This window comes from Ictalurus furcatus, chromosome 13, assembly GCF_023375685.1.
Source record: "Ictalurus furcatus strain D&B chromosome 13, Billie_1.0, whole genome shotgun sequence".
In the NCBI taxonomy this organism is placed as follows: domain Eukaryota; kingdom Metazoa; phylum Chordata; class Actinopteri; order Siluriformes; family Ictaluridae; genus Ictalurus; species Ictalurus furcatus.
The window spans coordinates 16,210,759-16,231,470 of NC_071267.1; the positions used below are offsets into that span (position 1 = coordinate 16,210,759).

Below are 20,712 nucleotides of genomic sequence, written 5' to 3' on the forward strand. Positions count from 1 at the left end.
GAAAAGGGTTTGACGTTTAACACCAAAATTTTTAAAATTGTATCAGCTTTATTGTTGTATCTAGGCATTATTGAGGGTCAGAAATGTATGGGTCAGTATCTTAAAATCACAGAATTGACAGATAGAACCTTATAATTCAATTTTTCTAATTGTTAACATTTAATAACCTCATTAAGAAATGATCAGACATGCACAATGTATCTAAATGCCCAAATGATGAGGTACTGATATTGCAGAAGCCTGCACAATGCAAAAAATCCTAATGCAATTAGAGCCCATCTTCACCCATGTCATGCCCATCAGGGAGATTGCGTGTAAACTGTGGATGTTTTCATAAATCATGGCACTGGTGTGATTTATCAAAGCAAAACAAAAATTTGGTCAAATTACTGCAGGACAATCACATCACAGATTGTTTTATGCATATTGTAATCACAATGTGTAGCAATATAAATTCAGTGTGTTATTTCTGTGTATATTGTGTGGCACGATTATTAACATCATCTTCATTAACTGCTTTATCCTGGTCAGAGTCATGGTAATCTGGAGCCTGTCCTGGGACTCATTCCCACCTAAGGGCAATTTGTCTTCGCCAAGCCACCTACCAGCATGTTTTTGGGAGGTGGGAGGAAACTGGAGAACCCAGAGGAAGACTACATGGACACAGGGATAGCATGCACAGAAAGGCCACACAGACAGTAACCTGAGATCAGGATTGAACTGGGCCCTCTGGAGCTGTAAGGTGGCAATGCTACCTGCCGCCCATTATTCACTATAAAAGTATTATAAAACAGTACTTTTTATTTTAATTGAATGAATACAAGCATATACATTATCTCACAAAAGTGAGTACACCCCTCACATTTTTGTAAATATTTGATTATATCTTTTCATGTGACAACACTGAAGAAATAACACTTTGCTACAATGTAAAGTAGTGAGTGTACAGCTTGTGTAACAGTGTAAATTTGCTGTCCCCTCAAAATAACTCAACACACAGCCATTAATGTCTAAACCGCTGGCAACAAAAGTGAGTACACCCCTAAGTGAAAATGTCCAAATTGGGCCCAAAGTGTAATATTTTGTGTGGCCACTCAACGCTCTTGGGCATGGAGTTCACCAGAGCTTCACAGGTTGCCACTGGAGTCCTCTTCCACTCCTCCATGATGACATCACGGAGCTGGTGGATGTTAGAGACCTTGTGCTCCTCCACCTTCCGTTTGAGGATGCCCCACAGATGCTCAATAGGGTTTAGTCCATCACCTTCACCCTCAGCTTCTTTAGCAAGGCAGTGGTCGTCTTGGAGGTGTGTTTGGGGTCATTATCATGCTGGAACACTGCCCTGCGGCCCAGTCTCCGAAGGGAGGGGATCATGCTCTGCTTCAGTATGTCACAGTACATGTTGGCATTCATGGTTCCCTCAATGAACTGTAGCTCCCCAGTGCCGGCAGCACTCATGCAGCCCCAGACCATGACACTCCCACCACCATGCTTGATTCTAGGCAAGACACACTTGTCTTTGTACTCCTCACCTGGTTGCTGCCACACATGCTTTACACCATCTGAACCAAATAAGTTTATCTTGGTCTCATCAGACCACAGGACATGGTTCCAGTAATTCATGTCCTTAGTCTGCTTGTCTTCAGCAAACTGTTTGCGGGCTTTCTTGTGCATCATCTTTAGAAGAGGCTTCCTTCTAGGACGACAGCCATGCAGACCAATTTGATGCAGTGTGCGGCGTATGGTCTGAGCACTGACAGGCTGACCCCTCACCCCTTCAACCTCTGCCGCCATGCTGCTAGCACTCACACGTCTATTTCCCAAAGACAACCTCTGGATATGATGCTGAGCATGTGCACTCAACTTCTTTGGTCGACCATGGCGAGGCCTGTACTGAATGGAACCTGTCCTGTTAAACCGCTGTATGGTCTTGGCCACCGTGCTGCAGCTCAGTGTCAGGGTCTTGGCAGTCTTCTTATAGCCTAGGCCATCTTTATGTAGAGCAACAATTCTTTTATTCAGATCCTCAGAGAGTTCTTTGCCATGAGGTGCCATGTTGAACTTCCAGTGACCAGTATGAGGGAGTGTGAGAGCGATGACCAAATTTAACACACCTGCTCCCCATTCACACCTGAGACCTTGTAACACTAAGTCACATGACACCAGGGAGGGAAAATAGCTAATTGGGTTCAATTTGGACATTTTCACTTAGGGGTGTACTCACTTGTTGCCAGCGGTTTAGACATTAATGGCTGTGTGTTGAGTTATTTTGAGGGGACAGCAAAATTACACTGTTACACAAGCTGTACATTCACTACGTTACATTGTAGCAAAGTGTCATTTATTCAGTGTTGTCACATGAAAAGATATAATCAAATATTTACAAAAATGTGAGGGGTGTACTCACTTTTGTGAGATACTGTAACTTATGCTCAGTGACAGACCATGTAAATAAATAAATAAATAACTAAGGGGTCATTTGAATGGGAAACATAATATAATGTTATATATATAATTATATATATAATAATATAATATATTTAATATATGCATATGTGCTACACAGCTACAAATACTGCATGTTAATCCTCTCACACTCAGCTATGAGCAGGGAAAGTAAGCATGTTTTTTTTTAAAAAGGATCACATACAGCTCTGAATCATTTTTCAGTGCTCTTCCTTTGCGTCTTATCACCATAATACGCTGACCTTCAAATACTGTCAGTTAACAAAACTGTGATTTGAATTCTCTTAGTGTGCTGAATGGCCAAATGTCCCAATCCACTGATGGAGCTGAGCTGTGATAATGGGCCTGTTTCAGGCTTTCCCCCACTGCTCTTTAACATTCAGCACTGCTGTAGTCTGGACCTTTCTCCACCCCTTTGTCTCAAAAGGAAATCAATTTTAGTTTTGAATGAAGGAGAGGCTTTGGCATCTAGGTGAAGAGGAGAGAACAATAGCTTATGGCCAAATCATTTTCTGTATTCAAACTGTCATGAAGTGCACTTTGTGAAAGTCTGGCTTCGACCTTCCTCTGCACTGGCATTAACAGACGAATGATGCTTTCAGGTGTAGTTTGAAAATGATTCTATTAAAAGCCTATATAAGTGCTTGAGCTGTTCTCTGTCTGCTTTTCTCTCCGTCTTCTTTTCTTTTTATGCATCCACTTTTTTCCTTGTCTAATGATAAGTCTAGAAGCTGCTGTATGCTGTTACTCTGAGTTTCCTCACAGATGGAATTTGAATTTGAATGGAATGTAAGAGTATCATTTTCCCTCCTAGACATGCAGCTCCCAGCTTTCACGTGCGGTTAAGCATATTTTACAGCGAATGTTTTATAGCTGTGTTCATCTCTGTTAACACTGTAACAAATTGCAATGCTTGACTTTTTTTTGGCTTGTTAAAATGGTTGCTATGAAAGCAAGATCTTTAAAACTCTCTAAAACATTATCATCTGTGAAAGTCCAGCACTAACACACTCGCAAAGAAATGGCTTACTGCCTGTGAAATCTTTATCTGTATGTGATAACCCAAGCTGGGAAAACATCCAACTTGCTTTTAATTTACATTGCACATTTGGTCCCAGTGTATCTTTGATTTTCGGTGAGTTTTAATGTATCCAATTCCTGAGAGGATTTCCTGTTAGGATTCCTTCATTTCCTTGTAGTTTGTCATCACTGCCATCGGCTCCTCTTTTCATTTTGGAGTCACAGACTGAGCAGAACTCATAGTGCTAGAGCATGAACAGTTATCCAGGGTGCACCACAATACCTCCATTCCTCCCCATTGTCAGGAGATATAAAGTTGAGTGTGTGACATTCAGAAACACAAAGGCACACATAATTTTAGTCAGCCTGCTAAAACCTAAGGTTTTTTCCCATACCCTTTTTAAAAAACTTTTTTCCCTTATTTCTTCTTCTCTTTCTCATCCTTTATCTTTACTCTCTTAAACTCTGAATCCAAAATGTGGCTCATGGTATTTAAACAAGCATTTACACTGCATTTGCATTAGCAAATAAACATGGCAAACGATCAAGAAAAATGTATTGGACTAATTAATTTGTGCTAACCACTAAGCCACTGTGCACGCTCTCTCTCTCTCTCTCTCTCTCTCTCTCTCTCTCTCTCTCTCTCTATATATATATATATATATATAATATTTCTCGTTTACTCTCATGCCTCCCTATCTGTTTACTTCTGCCACTCTATTAAGCTCAATATCTCTGACACTTTGTCACTACCATCCTCTTAATCTTTTTAAAATCCTGACTTAAAAGGGGCACTTGATTGATAGGTAGGTTTGTTACCATGGATGTTTGAGTCACAGGCAACATTGATCCCAAGCACATCTTCCTCACATGAACCCATGCCTGAGAATGTTTTTGATTAGATTTTTGCTCACACTGTGAACTGACAGCGTGAATCTGTGTAAATGTTTGTAAGTTGTGTTTAAATTGTGTTCATGACTATGAAAAGAGAAGGAGAAAGAAAGAAAAGAGAACGAGAGAGCCTGCCAGGTATTTGGTGTGGGTAATGGGTAGTGACACCTCTTAATAACTGTTTGTGTTTGTATGTGTGTGTGTGTGTGTGTGTGTGTGTGTGTGAGAGAGAGTGTTTTCCAAACTAGACCTGACAAGAGTCTTGGGTGTCTCTTTGCTGGCCATTTCACTTTTACAGATAGCTGTAATGGTTCTTAAAGTGGGAATGAGGACACGTGTTTAAACTGTGTAACTCCATAAATACAGCCCAAAGCATTCTATAACCTTGGCCTGAGGTTTGTCTGTGAACATGTTGGCAGAGCAACGATCGCCTGCTGCTGAAAGATCCTCAAGAGACTTTCCTCCATCATTTCTGAGTTTATAGTACATCTCTCTCTCTCTCTCTCTCTCTCTCTCTCTCTCTCTCTCTCTCTCTCTCTGTCGCTCTCGCTCTATTTTATTGTGCAATATAGTCTAGTGTAACTGTGAAAATATGGAGCCATGGTTGACTGATATGTTTTTTTAAGTCAATGCCAATACTGATAAGTCACATGATTTTTCTGTTGCAGTTGCCATATTTGAGACTACATTTCTGGTATTGCTGAGCAACACAAATGCAAACAGTCCTCAAAATGGCAGCAATTATAAGGATGATATCACAAGGATATATAGAGGAGTGTGGCCAGTATCAGTAACATTAAGTAGAATGAAATGCATTGATTTCGATTTATTAAACATATACACTTCTAATTTAAATGAATTTTAAAAATGATTCTGATACGTCATCTTTAAAATGCTATACAATGAAATCTATTTTAATATATACATAATACTACTTACATGTGAAACTATCAATAGGTTCTATCTATTGTAAGTCTGCACAGTATAAAGGAAGGCAGTCATTTTATAGAGCTACAGCTTTTAAAAAATAAATAAATAAATAAATATACAAAAGCATATTGATATCTCAGTATTTTGCATTAATTGCACATATTATCTCTCATCTTTAATAACTGTTTTATCCTGATCAGAATCACAGTGGATCTGGAGCCTGTCACAGGAACACTGGGCATGAGGTGGGAGAATGCACCTCAGTGCATGACACTTAGTCATTGTGTGTGTGTGTGTGTGTGTGTGTGTGTGTGTGTGTGTGTGTGTGTATGGTTAGCAGCAGTGGGCTCTATTGAACAAAAGCTTTGGTGTAAGGGGCACTTGGAGTCATTCTTCTCTAGGGAAATGGAAATGTTTTGACGTTAAGTGTCAGATTATGGCAACAAATCCTGCTTGGGAAGGAAGTGCCAAATTACAGGTTAAATTCACATACTCCCTTTCTTGCTTCCTTCCCCCCCCCCCCCATACTCTCTCTCCCTCCCTCACTCTCTCGCTCTCTCTCTTGTTCATGTGTACACATTGTAGCTCTTTCTTTCACATTTAATACTCACTCTCACTGTCCTTTAGTCCTTCCCTCTTTTGTAACCCTGGCTCTCTTTTCATAGGAACCGTTCAGAGACTGATCTCTGGGCTAATGAAGTGCTATTTAACCCAAATCCTTCATTGTTAAATATTTATTCTTGGTTAATGAGAGAGATTATCTTTGAGCAGCTTTGCTTCACAGAAGACAAAAAGACAGTAATAAAGCTCTCTCCTCCGTGGATGACATCTCCTGAATTCAGTATTATAAAGTTGTGTTCGGGTAAAGAGCAGTTCTGAGGTATGGGGCATTAAAGGTCAGGACATCAGCTTGCAAAAATCTGGGGTAGTTACAACACATTTATAGTTCAAAAGGAATCAAATTTTAAAAGAGCTTCAAATTTACAGGATCAAAATCCAGAAGCATTTTTAAAGTGGATTTTTGTCCAGTCAAACACAATTCAAATGTTATCAGCATCAGCCATTTAGAGGTAGGCAGATCTAGAAAGTCTGTATCTCCCAGTGATCCTTGGACACAGGGGATCTTTCTCTCATCTGTAATAACCTTTTGCATCAGTGGGATTAAGAACTAATATCTTTAAGTAATGGATCTCAGGAATGTGGATGCAGTTGATAGTTTTGGATAACGTAACATGATAACTACACAATGACAATAGTAATAGTGTAGCTTTAACACTGGGTGTGGTTTTTAAAGGTATACTTAGTGCTTTTGGTGGAAGCCAGATAAAAGCAGCTGTTTTTAAACACAAAATAAATGAATAAATCTCCAAAGTAAACACAGCCCCTCCATACACACCCCACAAAACAATTTCAAGTCAGTGCATAGGCAACAATGCTAGTATAAGAAATGGATTTTTCTGTTTTTTCAGGCAACATGACTGATACTGTAGGCACGTTCAGATGCCCCCTTGTCCTGATTGGTTGGATTATGGTTTTATTCATGGCTAATGAAATGTTCATTTTGACTTAAAATTTTTGACCTTTAATTGACAAATTGTGTATGTTAATCATATTAAAGCTATAATTAATTATGTGTTGGAAAAGAGATGAATAAGTAACAACTGAACAATACAATAGCAATCAAAAATGGCTTGGCTTAATGGTGTGTTATTCAAAAACGACATAATCTAGGATAATAATTGGTGACTGTGATGGAACCTAGTTAATATTCTGTTTTGGAAATATAAGATCTATTAAAATGAGAATGACAACTAAAACTGAGATAGTCAATAATCTATCAAGTGTAAATGTATCAATAATTAAGATTATGTGCTGAACTTGTTTCCTAACAAAACAATCTAAGATTATGAATTTGCATCGTTCTCTCTCCTTCATTCAGCTTTCTAGTCCAGGCAGTGACAAAACACTGTCCTGTTTCCATCAAGCATTTTTAACAGCCTCTGAAAGGGCCTCTGTGTGTGTAAACTCATGCTGCTATTGTCCAAATGTTTTTTGCTGTACTTCAGACGGGCTAAAGAACGTGTCAAAACCTGCCGTCCAAAGGTTGAAGAGTTGCTGAAGGCTTACAGTTTAATGAGAGGCAATGTTTAAAGCCGGTTTACACACTATAGTGTTAGTTCCTGACACACTGCCATTTATAAAGCCTTGAGGCTGTCCTTTAAAGGCACATTCTTCCACTAATCACTAGGTATATTTCTGTCTAAATGTTTCACAAGTTTTAAGCTAATTAAATTTATGGTGTTTCTATCACAGACTGTTAGAAATGCGATGTGGAAACACTGACGAAACTGAGCAAAATAAAGTCCAGTGTAAAGCTGTTGAATGTCTCTCCTGCTAGCACCGTGCACCGTGCAAACTTGTGCTTTATGATTTTATGATTTGTCCACCCCTGTATGATATTGTGTTTCATACACTCATTGACCATTTTATCAGGTAGATGATATATACTGCCCCCTGTTGTCATGCAGTGTGTCAGCTCACCTCTGCCCTGTAGAGCAACGGACAGGGACCACCACAACTGACAGCATCACTAATACTATACCATTCTCATCTTATGACGTGTGTGTGTGTGTGTGTGTTTATGGTACTGGTACAAGTGTATCAGGAACATGTATCTAGTGTTTATACAGTTTTGCTCATTCCAGAACCAAACACACTTCCATGTCAGTGTTATGCTGTTGAATCATACACCAAATAATATCAGGTCAGTGGTGGTCCATTCCACAGATGGATGCACTAGAGGAGAGGGTGAAAAACTACAACAGTCAGTATTTACTTTTTATGTGCACCTATATGGTAGGTTTACTTGATACCTAATAAACTGGCTGCTGAATACAGCCAGTCAAAATCAGGTCATTTGTGCAAAAAGGCTATTATAAATACTACCACTAGTATAAACACTAGTCTTTCCCTTTAGGGCTTTTCACACTTGAAATAGTTATATTTACATTACATTTATTCATTTAGCAGATGCTTTTATCCAAAGTGACTTACAAATGAGAAAATACAAGCAAAGTGATATATCAAGCGGAGAACAATACAAGTAGTGCTACCATACAAGATCCATTAATTGAGTTTCAGAAGAAGCAAAGTGCGCAGAGTAGAGGTGTAAGTGCCAGAGTACATTATTTATTTATTTATTTTTTATGGGTTGGTTAGGTGTTCACAGAAGAGGAGGGTCTTTAACTGTTTTTTGAAGATGGTGAGAGATTCTGCGGTCCAGATTGAGGTTGGAAGTTCATTCCACCACTGAGGAACAGTTAGTTTGAAGGTTCTTGAAAGGGACCGTGAGCCACGCTGAGTAGGTACTACTAAGCGTCGGTCGTTGATTGATCGCTGATTGTGTGAGGGAACGTAAACCTTTAGGAGAGAGTTGAGGAAGGAGGGTGCTGTTCCAGACAAGGTCTTGTAGGTGAGCATCAAGACCTTGAATTTTATGTGGACAGCTACAGGAAGCCAGTGGAGGGAGATGAAGAGGGGTGTGACATAGGTTCTCTTGGGCTGGTTGAAGACGAGATTAACCCTGGGTCATTCTAGACCCCGGGAGTCCTGGGTCCTCTTGTTTCATGTTCCACACTGCTCCTACTTTACCCGGGGTTAACAGTTAATCCTGAGTATTCATAATCTGATGTTTCACACTGTACATTCCTAAACCCTGGGTTAAGAATTAATGATATGAAGCAAGCGCTGATCAATTTCTTATTGGGTGTCTGTTGCTAAGCATCTAGCCGTAACATTCTAACACCGTTACCTGAGCAGGGTTTCATAACCCCGGGTAAAAAGCCGTGCTAACCCCACTTCTAAATTACAAGTGTGAAACATTCCTCTACGCAGGATTAAACGCGGGGTTTAGAATGACGATGTCCCAGGGTTATCACAGTGTGAAAAGCTCTGTTATTCTAAATGTTATCTGGGGACAAAAAGAATCCAAACAATATTACAATAATAAAATTACGTTATCAGTTGTTCCTCTTCAGAATATTTCTAACAGTCTATGATAGAAACTCAATAAATGTAATTTGCTTAAAACTTGTGAAACATTTATAGTAATATACCTAGTGATAAGTAGAAGTGTGTGCTGCTAAAGGACAGCCTCGTGGCTTTATAAATGGCAGAGTGTCCAGAACTAACACTGTAGTGTGTAATCTAGATCTCTTGGCTGTCTGATCCATATACAGTTTGCTGTCATCACATTACATGAATATGATGTTTGTGCTAGAAGGCATCTTAGACCTCCTCTTCATCTCTAAAGCAGAGGAGACATTTCAGAGTTGATGGCATCCAACACCCATACAGTCCTTTCCCCATGGGCCAGTAACAGAACCCTGTGTGTCTGTCTATCTCTGTCTGGGAGAATGGAACAGATATACAGGAGAAAATGACACTTGACACAATAGCCAAGAGGAACTCTGAATTGGAAATTTGAGGGTTGTCTTGCTTTATTTTAGGATAATAAGTCTGGAGTTTTTCTCCTATACTGCTGCCTCTCTCCAGGCTGAATTGATTAGGTTGTGAGTCAGTGGAGCAGCATTTTTGGATCCTTATGCCACTGTGTGGCTACAATCAGCATTGCACTTTTGCTCAGGTGGCCAATTGTTTCTGTTATGCACACCATGACAGAGGTGTTCTGAGTCATCACACATCATTCCTGGGAACAGGGAGGATGGGAACTCTGTAACTGTGTTTATCTGCATTTGAAACACAGGCTAAATCTACATTGCAGTTATTTTTTGGCAGCCAATCTGTTTAAATGGTGCTATGTACATGCGCTGAGCCAGCTCATATTTTATCACCCTAATTTGTCATGCTGTGGTTTTTAGAGATTAGTTTTTTAGAAATGTCTTATTAAAGAGAGTTGTGCTTAATGCTTCAGGCTTATGCTTCAGGCATATTCCAGACTTACAGTATGAGATTCTCTTTATACAAGACCTTGATGCAACTCCTGAGGAAAACTTCATTTATATATTTTATATCATAGAACTCCCATCTAGAATATTCTTCTTTTTTTTTTGTAATAAATGAATCCGATTTCAGCACATTATTTAAAGGTTGCAAAGTGCATCTTACTGTATCACACTTTCTGTGGTACTAACACATTCGTTTGATAAACACCTATTACATGATAAAAGATTCTACTCAACTTGAATGTACGATCACTTAACATGCTGTATACTGTGTAAAGACACATGCACATACTCATAAGTTTTTTCTGTCACATTTGAAAGCCTATATGTGGGATGATGATTAAGAGATGAAAGGTTATTTTGAGATCTAAAAAAAAAAAAGCTCTAGCACTGACAAGCCGAGTCATTGTGTGCATGCCCATGTGTGTAATCCAGTGGAAAACTCAGCAGATGGCCCACTCTCATTTCCCTATGAGGGGTCAGAGTTGCCTTGGTGTGTTGCCATGTTCTCAGGAGAAAGACTCAGGCAGGCTTTTAGTGCTGGGAAGGTTGGGAGAGTGAAATTCAGTTCATACTACCTACTGAGGTTACTATATTTGTCAGCTTTTAGTCCAGATGACATATAGTGGCAAACAGAACTAAAGTTAAGCAGTGGACACATTTTATCAGTGCCTAGGTGTATATTAAAATTCAAATTCAAATGGTCATTAATTTTACATACCATGACCTTAGTGTTATAAGGTTCTGCCTGGGTGAATAGAACCATATATAAGGAGCAGTGGTGGCTTAGCAGTTAAGGCTCTGGGTTACTGATTGGAAGGTCGGGGGGTCAAGCCCTAGCACTGCCCCGCTGCCGCTGTTGGGCCCTTGAGCAAGGCCCTTAACCCTCTCTGCTCCAGGGGTGCTGTATCATATCTGACCCCAGCTTCCTAACATGCTGTGGTATGTGAAGAAAAGAATTTCACTGTGCTGTAATGTATATGTGACAAATAAAGACTCATTATCATTATAATACTAAGGTTGCAAAGCATTCTTTCTTAATCTGAGGTCATTTAAGTTTTATATATATGAGCATGTTTGGAAAAATTGCACATGTTGGACAACGCAGGGTTACTCACTTGAAGCTGAGGCATGCATTAAATTGAGGCTAAGATACACAGCATATGTGTCAATATGAGGAAATTATTCATTCAACCAAAAATGTATTCATTTTTTTATTATTATTTATTTTATATCTGATATTTCATTAATGCAAATTTGGTCTTAAATCTCATTTGAAGTGGCATTGCAAAAATACTGAAACATGTTAAACGTATATACCTGGTGAATTTCGTAGTTTCTCAGTGATTCTTTAAGTGGTTAATGGTTCTAGCTTTCTAAGAGGTTCTAATTGGAAAATGAAATGGATCCTCTCAGTTGTATGGTACTACATAGAACATTTAGGGGTTCCTCCATAGGGACAAACTCATTACCCCTTTAGGTTGCTAGATGGAACACATTTTTCATTGTATGGTGTATCCAAGAACTGGCCTCATTCTCATTGTGAAGGACGAACAGTCTCCATCTCTGCAGGTCTGTAGGGTATCTGCATGTTAAATGAAGCATTTAATCTCCAAGCAAGCTGAAGCAAGGCAGCATGACCAATAACTCAGGAATGAGCTGTGCGGTGGGGAAGTGGCTTTATCTAACCTGGAAGACTAAAAGATATGAATTGTTAAGAAAACCCTCATTACATTGTCAGCTGTGCAGGTTTTCAGAGGCTGCAAGATGTGGGTGTGTTTAATTTATGTCTTATTTTAGACTAGAATGTTATTACTTGTAATAAAATTCTGTAAATGTGCTCTGTGATAATGGTTAATTTGTATTCGCTTCTCTTTTCTCCTTGTTTTTCATATTCTCATTCCCTCTCCCTCCATCTATCCCTCTTTATTTTCTGTTGCCAGGCAGGTGCTGTGCATCCTTAGCTTCTTCAATGTATCTATTGTTCGAAGAGACGAATGACCCACCAAAGTAACATAGATGAAAAAGAAACATACATCCCACGGACTGATCTGTGGACATCTGTTGCCTGGGGTATTTTCATAAACCTGGAGGAGCGGCGAGCCTGTCGCTAGCTATGGGTGACATGGTCACCTAGACGCAATGGCTGTGTCTTAGGCCAACTCTGGTTGTTCCTCTTCCTCAAGAACTTTTGGTGCTTTTCCTGCAATCCTGGCCCTGCTAGCCATGGCTGCTGTGAGGAAGTTGACTCGTGCTGTGCGCCAGCAGGGCCTCCACCGCCTGGTTCTGGCTCTTATCCTCTTCTGCCTGCTTTCCATGGCCTATCTGGCCTACCATGTCAGTGGTGGCCCTAAGATCAAGGAAGCTCCTCCTTTGCCACTGGGGGAATGTATGACCGCAGCTCCCATCACTGTTAGCCAGCGGGTTCCTCTGTTCCTGCCCTCTGAGCTAAGTCATCGGTGGCAGGCATCAAGGAAGCTAGACACTACACGCATTGAGCCTGTGGTGCTGCTGTTCATAGAGAGCATTTACTCCCAGCTGGGCCAAGAGATTGTAGCCATCTTGGAGTCTAGCCGCTTTAGGTACCACACTGAAATTGCTCCGGGTAAAGGTGACATGCCTGCATTGGCCTGGCGGGGCAAAGGCCGCTACACTTTAATCATCTATGAAAATCTGCTCAAGTACGTCAACCTGGACTCCTGGAATCGGCAGCTGTTGGATAAGTACTGCCAAGACTATGGCGTGGGCATCATTGGTTTCTATCGTGCCAATGAAAACTCTCCATCTAGCGCCCAGCTCAGAGGATTCCCACTTTTCCTGCGATCCAACCTTCCGCTCTGGGACTATCGTATCAACCCGGCTGCTCCACTACTCTACATCACCCGACCCAGTGAACTAGAACCCGGCCCACTCCCTGCCGATAACTGGACCACTTTCCTGTCGAACCACAGCACCTATGAGCCTGTACTGCTGGCCAGCCCCAGGCCTACTGAGTTGTCAACACATTCCATTCTTCAGAAGGTGCTGTTAGCTACTGTAATACAAGACCTGGGTCTTCATGACGGGATCCAGCGTGTGCTCTTCGGTGCAAGTCTGTCCTTCTGGCTGCACAAACTGCTGTTTGTGGATGCAGTTGGCTATTTGACAGGCAGGAGGCTTAGCCTATCATTGGACAGATTCCTGCTTGTAGATGTGGATGACATCTTTGTTGGGAAGGAAGGGACACGCATGAAGGTGGCTGATGTGGAGGTGAGAATAAATGACCTTACTCTTGAATGTATCTACTCTGTACTGTGCTCCTAAGTGGTACAATGGTCTTATCAAAGGCCTCGGTGTATGGTAGTCTGAGACAGCATAATTATTGGCCCTGCTTTCTCGGTGAGAGGGGTGGCATTCCTCTGACCTTGATCAATCCGAACAATGCTAACCTCTCAGACATCTGTTAGCTCAGGTATACAGAATGGAGCAGTTAGCATTGTCCTCCAAGCTGATTCAACTGGTTATGATGTGGCATGAGCTACAGTTTGAAAGGTGTAGTGTTTTGACCCTTCACCCTCCTAGATTGGTAGCTGTCATGAGCCCAGTAGCAAGTGTGTGTGAATAGACAATTACTAAATTGAGAGGAAAATATAAATAGATTGTGACCTATTTAGCACATCTAACTAGGTCATATGCAATAAGAAATATCTACAGTGAAGTTTCACAAATGTTTTAATCTCATTTGTTGAACTTTATCTTCCGTGACTGAACGGCTACAGTTATCATGATGAATACATTACCTAATCAATTAATATGGATTGGACAGATGCATTCTAAATGTGATGATTATTAGTGCAGTGGATTTTCTGGATCTCACAAGAGGCCCACAGGAGCCTACCAAATGGGTAATGAGGCCAGTTTCTGTTTTAATATAACTAGATAATTTCTCAACCTCACCATGAATGCCGCTGTGCCTGAGGGCTTGTGTCTCATTTACACGTTTTCTCCTTTCTTTCTTCCCTAGTCCTCAAATTTTAGCACTCTAATCTGCACTCCTCCTTCTCCTTTATTCCATCTACTGCATTTTGCATCTTCCATGTACACCTTCTCAAATACATTTCCTGATGAGTGTTGTATCAAATGTTATAACAGAAGCTCCCTTTCAGCAAGTGTCACATTCAATTTGTCAGTGTGAGATAACGACAGGTTTTTTTTAGGCTCTGCTTCACACCCAGACCAAACTCCGTGCTCTGGTCCCCAATTTCACATTTAACCTGGGCTTCTCGGGAAAGTTCTTCCATACAGGTACATCATATATATTAATGTTAACAGAAGTGGTTAACAACAATAATATAGTGGATTAGGGTTATTTTTGTCTTCCATTTTTTAGTTTGTTTATAATGCCATAATATTTTAATTTAGTTATGTACATATATAATGTACAGGTACGGATGAAGAGGATGAAGGTGACAACACCTTGCTCAGACACAGACAGGAATTCTGGTGGTTTCCTCACATGTGGAGCCACATGCAGCCACACCTCTTTCATAACGTCAGCGTGCTTGCAGATCAGATGAGACTCAACAAGCAGTTCGCTCAGGTCAGCACCAACCATATACTGTACACCCACACCATCATTTCCCAAACTCATGATATCTATACTCCTGAAGTCAGACGCACAAATATTAGTCTGCAGATGAAATAATGTTTGATGATGAATAAAATGATGAATGAAAGACAGTACAGTTATCAGCATTATGCAAACAAGATCATACTGCTCTCCCCTTCTGCTAACTTTCTTTCTGACTTCAACATTTGCATGTCTGTGCTGTTTCTGTGCTTTTCTGCCTGTAGGAACACGGCATCCCCACTGACATGGGCTATGCTGTGGCCCCTCACCACTCAGGTGTTTATCCAGTACACAGCCAGCTGTACCAGGCCTGGAAGAGTGTGTGGGGCATTTCAGTGACTAGTACAGAGGAGTATCCTCACCTCAGACCTGCCCGCTTCCGCAGGGGCTTCATTCACAGCGGCATAAAGGTTTCACACATGACAAGAAACACTTTAAATATCAGCTGAAGATAAATGCATTATTGATAAACAAGCCATTTATCTGCTATTACGTTTACACATAAATTAGTTAACAATTAATATTAATTAAGCACTTATTTACAGTGCCCTACACGAATATTGGCACCCTTTGTAAATATGTGCAAAAAAGGCTGTGAAAAATTGGCTTTATTATTTATCAAACAACTGCATAGAAAACAGGTTTATCAAAAATAAAAACCCTTTTAGTCAATACTTTGTGCTACCTCCCTTTACCAAGATAACAGCTGTGAGTCTTCTCCTATAATACCTGATGACGTTGGAGAACACATGGTAAGGGATCTGAGACCATTCCTCCATACAGAATCTCTCCAGATATTTCATATTTCGAGGTCCACACTGGTGGACTCTCCTCTTCAGTTCACCCCACAGGTTTTCTATGGGTTTTCAAGTCAGGGGACTGGGATGGCCATTGCAGGACCTTGATTTTGTGTTCAGTAAACCATTTTTGTGTTGATATTGATGTATATTTTGGATCACTGCCCTGCTGGAAGTTCCAACCATGGCCCATTTTAAGCTTTCTGGCAGAGGCAGTCAGGTTTTCATTTAATATCTGTTGATATTAGATAGAGTCCATGATGCCATGTATCCTAACAAAATGTCCAGGTCCTCTGGCAGAAAAAAAGCTCCAAAACATTAAAGAGCCACCACCATATTTACCCGTGGGCATGAGGTACTTTTCCATATGGCTATCTCTCTGTGTGCGCCAAAACCTCCTCTGGTGTTTATTGTCAAAAAGCTCTATTTTGGTTTCATCTGACCATAGAACCCGATCCCATAATTTTTTTTGTTTGCCAAAATCTCTTCACTAAACAATTAATGCACTCAGTATAATCAAACAAACAAATTAATAAATAACCCTTATTTTTACTTATTTGTGCTAGCAAGAGAATATGTTTTTCATGAAGACTACATATCACTTCTCTTACTACTCACTTACTACTCTTACCGAGGCCCCCACCCACACCAATCATATTCCTTTATATTCGCAAGAATGAAATGAATCAGTGTTTGATTATCTTGGATGGGGGGTGGGGATGGGTGAATAAAAGAACAAAAAAAACAACTTAAGAAATGCATACTTAAGCAATTCAATCAATAAATTCAATAAAGCAATAAATAAATAAAATATGTATTATCAATTAAGGTAAAGAAAAAAATATTAAGAAGTTGTTCAATTATAAGTGAAAATAGTAGTAGTAGTAGTAGTAATAATAATTATAATAATAATAATAGTTATATTATAAGAATAATTACATTTGTCTACTTTTAGTTCTTTACAACTAAAATAGGGTTGTTCTTTTTTTATTTTAACATTTTAACTTCTGCTCAGGGAATACAGCCCAAGATTGTAACAAACTGCTTACTGTAGCACTAAAATACTTAGCTGTTAACCTTAGCTAACATAAGTTAGACTTGATGGGGGGACATGAGTTAGTTGCAGTATATATAGTCAAGTTGAATTAGTTCCTGCATCACTTCAGTTGGTTCTAATGCTGACAACAGCCCAAAATATTTCCTTATTGCACCTGAAAAATGACCTCTGAGCTAATTAGCATGATGAAAGGTTTGATCTCCAGAAAATAATTTTTTCACTGGTTCTGAGCTATAGTTCTCAAAAGAACTGTAGGTGATCGATGGGTCGACGACCTGAGCTTGCACTTTACCTTCTGTGGTGATTTCTGAGCATTTACACAGATAGAAAACAAGTTGGTCTTTATATCTGCCAAATTTCATGTATCGGGAAATCATATTTTTAGCCATCCTAAACATGGTTTCCCATATAAGACGTTTTATAATTAAAAAATATATCTTTCAGGGGAGTGAAAAAATGTGGCGATAAAGTGTTCAGCCAAAATACTTCACAGATTTTGGTTTTAGGTCACAAGCAACAACAGCAACAAAAAGAATGAGCACAATCTGAGACATATAGCAACATCCCTATCTGAATTGGCATGGAATGACCCAGGCTACATTTTGTTTTTGTCAGGTTCTCCCACGGCAGACATGTGGGCTCTTCACACACACTATCTTCTATAAGGATTACCCAGGAGGCCCTCAGGAACTGGACAAAAGCATACGGGGTGGAGAGCTGTTCCTTACTGTGCTTCTCAATCCGGTCAGCCTCACTCACACACTCACACACACACATACTCACTCACCCACACACACACACACAGACACACACAGACACACACAAATGAATTACTATAAATAAGTGTCATCAAGCCTGTTGTAGGCTTTACTCCTCCCTCTCCTGTTCTCAGGTCAGTATTTTCATGACCCATCTGTCTAACTATGGTAACGATCGCCTCGGTCTGTATACTTTTGAGTCTCTGGTAAAGTTTGTGCAGTGCTGGACTCGCCTGCGCTTACAGACTCTGCCACCGGTACGCCTGGCTGAGAAATACTTCCACATCTTCCCTGATGAGAGAGACCCCCTGTGGCAGGTTTGTGCTATTACACTTCCACCCCTTAACCTTGAAAGTATCAGAACCTCTGTCATGCTCTGTGTATGTGAATGGTATGCTTTATTCTCAGAACAGTTACTTTTTAAAGAATGAAACATATTTGAGTGATGTGCTAGTTGCTGGCTGTGTTTAGACTCTTATGAGACTTTTTGCCCAACAGAATCCTTGTCATGATAAGAGGCATAAAGACATCTGGTCAAAAGAGAAGACCTGTGATAGGCTGCCCAAGTTTCTGGTTATTGGGCCTCAGAAAACAGGTAATAGTCATCATAACAATGTCTAATCTTTTATTATTTTGTTTAGTGGTGTTATGCAAGTTAATGAAATATGTTTACATATGTGTGGGAAATAAGTATATCAATATTATATTAATCACAATATCAATATTATATATCATGTTGCCCAGCCCTAATATGCATTCATAAGTGTAAGTACAGTGGAGGAAATAAGTATTGAATATGTCAACATTTTTTTCAGTAAATATATTTCCAGTGAGGTTATTCACATTAAATTTTCACCAGACATCAGTATTAACTCAAGAAATCGACACATGTAATGAAATCCAAACATTAAATCCATAAATGAAGTTATGTGTAATAAAGTGGAATGACACAGGAAAAAAGTATTGAACACGCTAACTGAAATGTATTTAATACTTAGTGGAGAAGCCTTTGTTTGTAATGACAGCTTCAAGACGCTTCCTGTGTGAAGAAATTAATCGGCTGCAGTATTCAGGTGTGATTTTGGTCCATTCTTCTAAACATATTGCCTTTAAATCTTATTCAATTGGATTCAAGTCAGGTGAGTGACTGGGCCATTCTAACGCCTTGATTTTTTTCTCTGAAACCAATTGAGAGTTTCCTTTGCTGTATGCTTTGGATCGGTGTCCTGCTGGAAGGTCCGCCCACGTCTCATCTTCATCATCCTGGTGGATGGCAGCAGATTCTTCTCAAGAATCTCCCGGTAAATGTGCTCCATTCATCGTTCCTTCAATTATATGAAGTCTGCCAATACCATGTGATGAAAAACAGCCCCACACCATGATGCTTCCACCTCCAAACTTCACTGTTGGTGTAGTGTTTTTAGGGTGATGTGCAGTGCCTTTTCTTCTCCAAACATGGTGTGTAGTATGACAGTCAAAAAGTTAAATTTTGCTCTTGTCTGACCAGACTACACTCTCCCAGTATTTCATATGCTTATCCAAATGAGTTGTAGCAAACTTTAAACGAGCTTCGACATGCCTTTTCTTTAGTAATGGAGTCTTGCGTGATGAGCGTGAGCAGTGGAGTGCATCGCCTATTGTTTTCTCTGTGACGATGGCACCTGCTGCCTCCAAGTGTTTCTGGAGCTCTTTCCGAGTGGTCCTTGGCTCTTGGGCTACTCTTCTGACTATTCTTCTGACTCGCTGGTCAGAAATCTTGCAAGGAGCTCCTGTGCATGGCTGGTTAATGAAGGAGTGATATTGCTTCCACTTGCAGATAATGGCCCCAATGGTGCTTACAGGAAGATTCAGAAGTTTTGAGATATGTCTGTATCCGATTCCATCAATATGTTTCACAACAATAAGGTTGCGAAGATCTTGAGAGAGCTCTTTGCCTTTACCCATCATGAGATGTTTCTTGTGTGACATCATGGTAACGAAAAACCTTTTTATAGACCATCAATTTACTAACCCAGCTGCTAATTATTTGCAGAGATAGGGGGTATAATTACTTACGGATGTCAGCTGGTTCCTTGCCTTACCTTGCCTTGGAGAACTGCTTTTTCTTAGCGTATTCAATACTTTGTTCCTGTGTTGTTCCACTTTATTACACATAACTTTATTTATGGACTTTAATGTTGTGAATTCTTTATATTTGCTGATTTTTTGAGTTAATATTGATGTCTGGTGAAAATTTAATGTGAATAACCTCATTGGAAATATATTTACTGAAAAAAATGTTGACATGTTCAATACTTATTTCCCCCACTGTACTTACACTTATGAATGCTTATTAGGGCTGGGCAACATGATATATAATATTGATATTGTGATAAATATAATATTGATATTGTGATCATTTATGTCACATAATTTTTATTATTATTTATTTTTTTAGAAAACCTGTATATCGTGAAAGATATTGTGCAACATGTTCGTCACATTGCCCACCCACCGAAATTCACGTATATGAATTTTTCCTTCTTGTAAACTCTCCCTTCGTCACCAGGGTCAACTGCTCTGCACGCGTTTCTTTCCCTTCATCCTGCCATCACTGCCAGTTCATTCAGCCCTGTTACATTTGAGGAGGTGCAGTTCTTTAGTGGATCAAACTACCTGCGTGGAATCGATTGGTAACCACAGACTCACTTCCTCCATTTCCAATGTTTCTGTAGTTCATTACTCTGAGATCCACCACCGATTGGGCAGTGGTGGTTTGCCGGTTAAGGCTCTGGGTTACTGATCGGAAGGTTGGTGGTTCAAGCCCCAGTACTGCCAAGCTGCCACTGTTGGGCCCTTGAGCAAGGCCCTTAACCATCTCTGCTCCAGTGGCGCTGTATCATGGCTGTGCTCTGACCGTGCACTCTGACCCCAGCTTCCTGACATGCTGGGGTATGCGAAGAAAAGAATTTCACTGTGCATGTGTATATGTGATCAATAAAGACTCATTATTAAAATGAGAACATGGATAAAATGTGTTGGATATATTAGTAGGGTCCTGAGAAAATTGTATTATTAAGACACTGACAGCATTCTTTAAGCATATTTTGTCATTAGCTAACATTGCATAGAAACTGTTATTGTTTTCATACAATCCTTGAAAATTCCTTTGGTCATATTATACAGGTTATACAGAGATGATCAAACAAGGTTGGATCAATGAAAAGTGTGGACATGATAA

The 20,712-nt window shown here is 39.9% G+C and overlaps 1 protein-coding gene across 2 annotated transcripts in view; it reads left to right on the forward strand.

The window, feature by feature from the left end:
• Window positions 1-20,712, forward strand: part of ndst2b (N-deacetylase/N-sulfotransferase (heparan glucosaminyl) 2b) — a 64,572-nt gene that overhangs the window by 38,826 nt on the left and 5,034 nt on the right. For both annotated transcript variants that reach the window (XM_053639153.1, XM_053639154.1), the window contains 8 exons: window positions 12,215-13,520; window positions 14,468-14,555; window positions 14,696-14,850; window positions 15,105-15,290; window positions 17,350-17,478; window positions 17,627-17,809; window positions 17,991-18,087; window positions 20,041-20,164. In XM_053639153.1, the coding sequence (XP_053495128.1) occupies window positions 12,498-13,520; window positions 14,468-14,555; window positions 14,696-14,850; window positions 15,105-15,290; window positions 17,350-17,478; window positions 17,627-17,809; window positions 17,991-18,087; window positions 20,041-20,164 (1,985 nt within the window). In that variant the 5' untranslated portion in view covers window positions 12,215-12,497. The remainder of the gene's footprint in view (window positions 1-12,214; window positions 13,521-14,467; window positions 14,556-14,695; window positions 14,851-15,104; window positions 15,291-17,349; window positions 17,479-17,626; window positions 17,810-17,990; window positions 18,088-20,040; window positions 20,165-20,712) is intronic.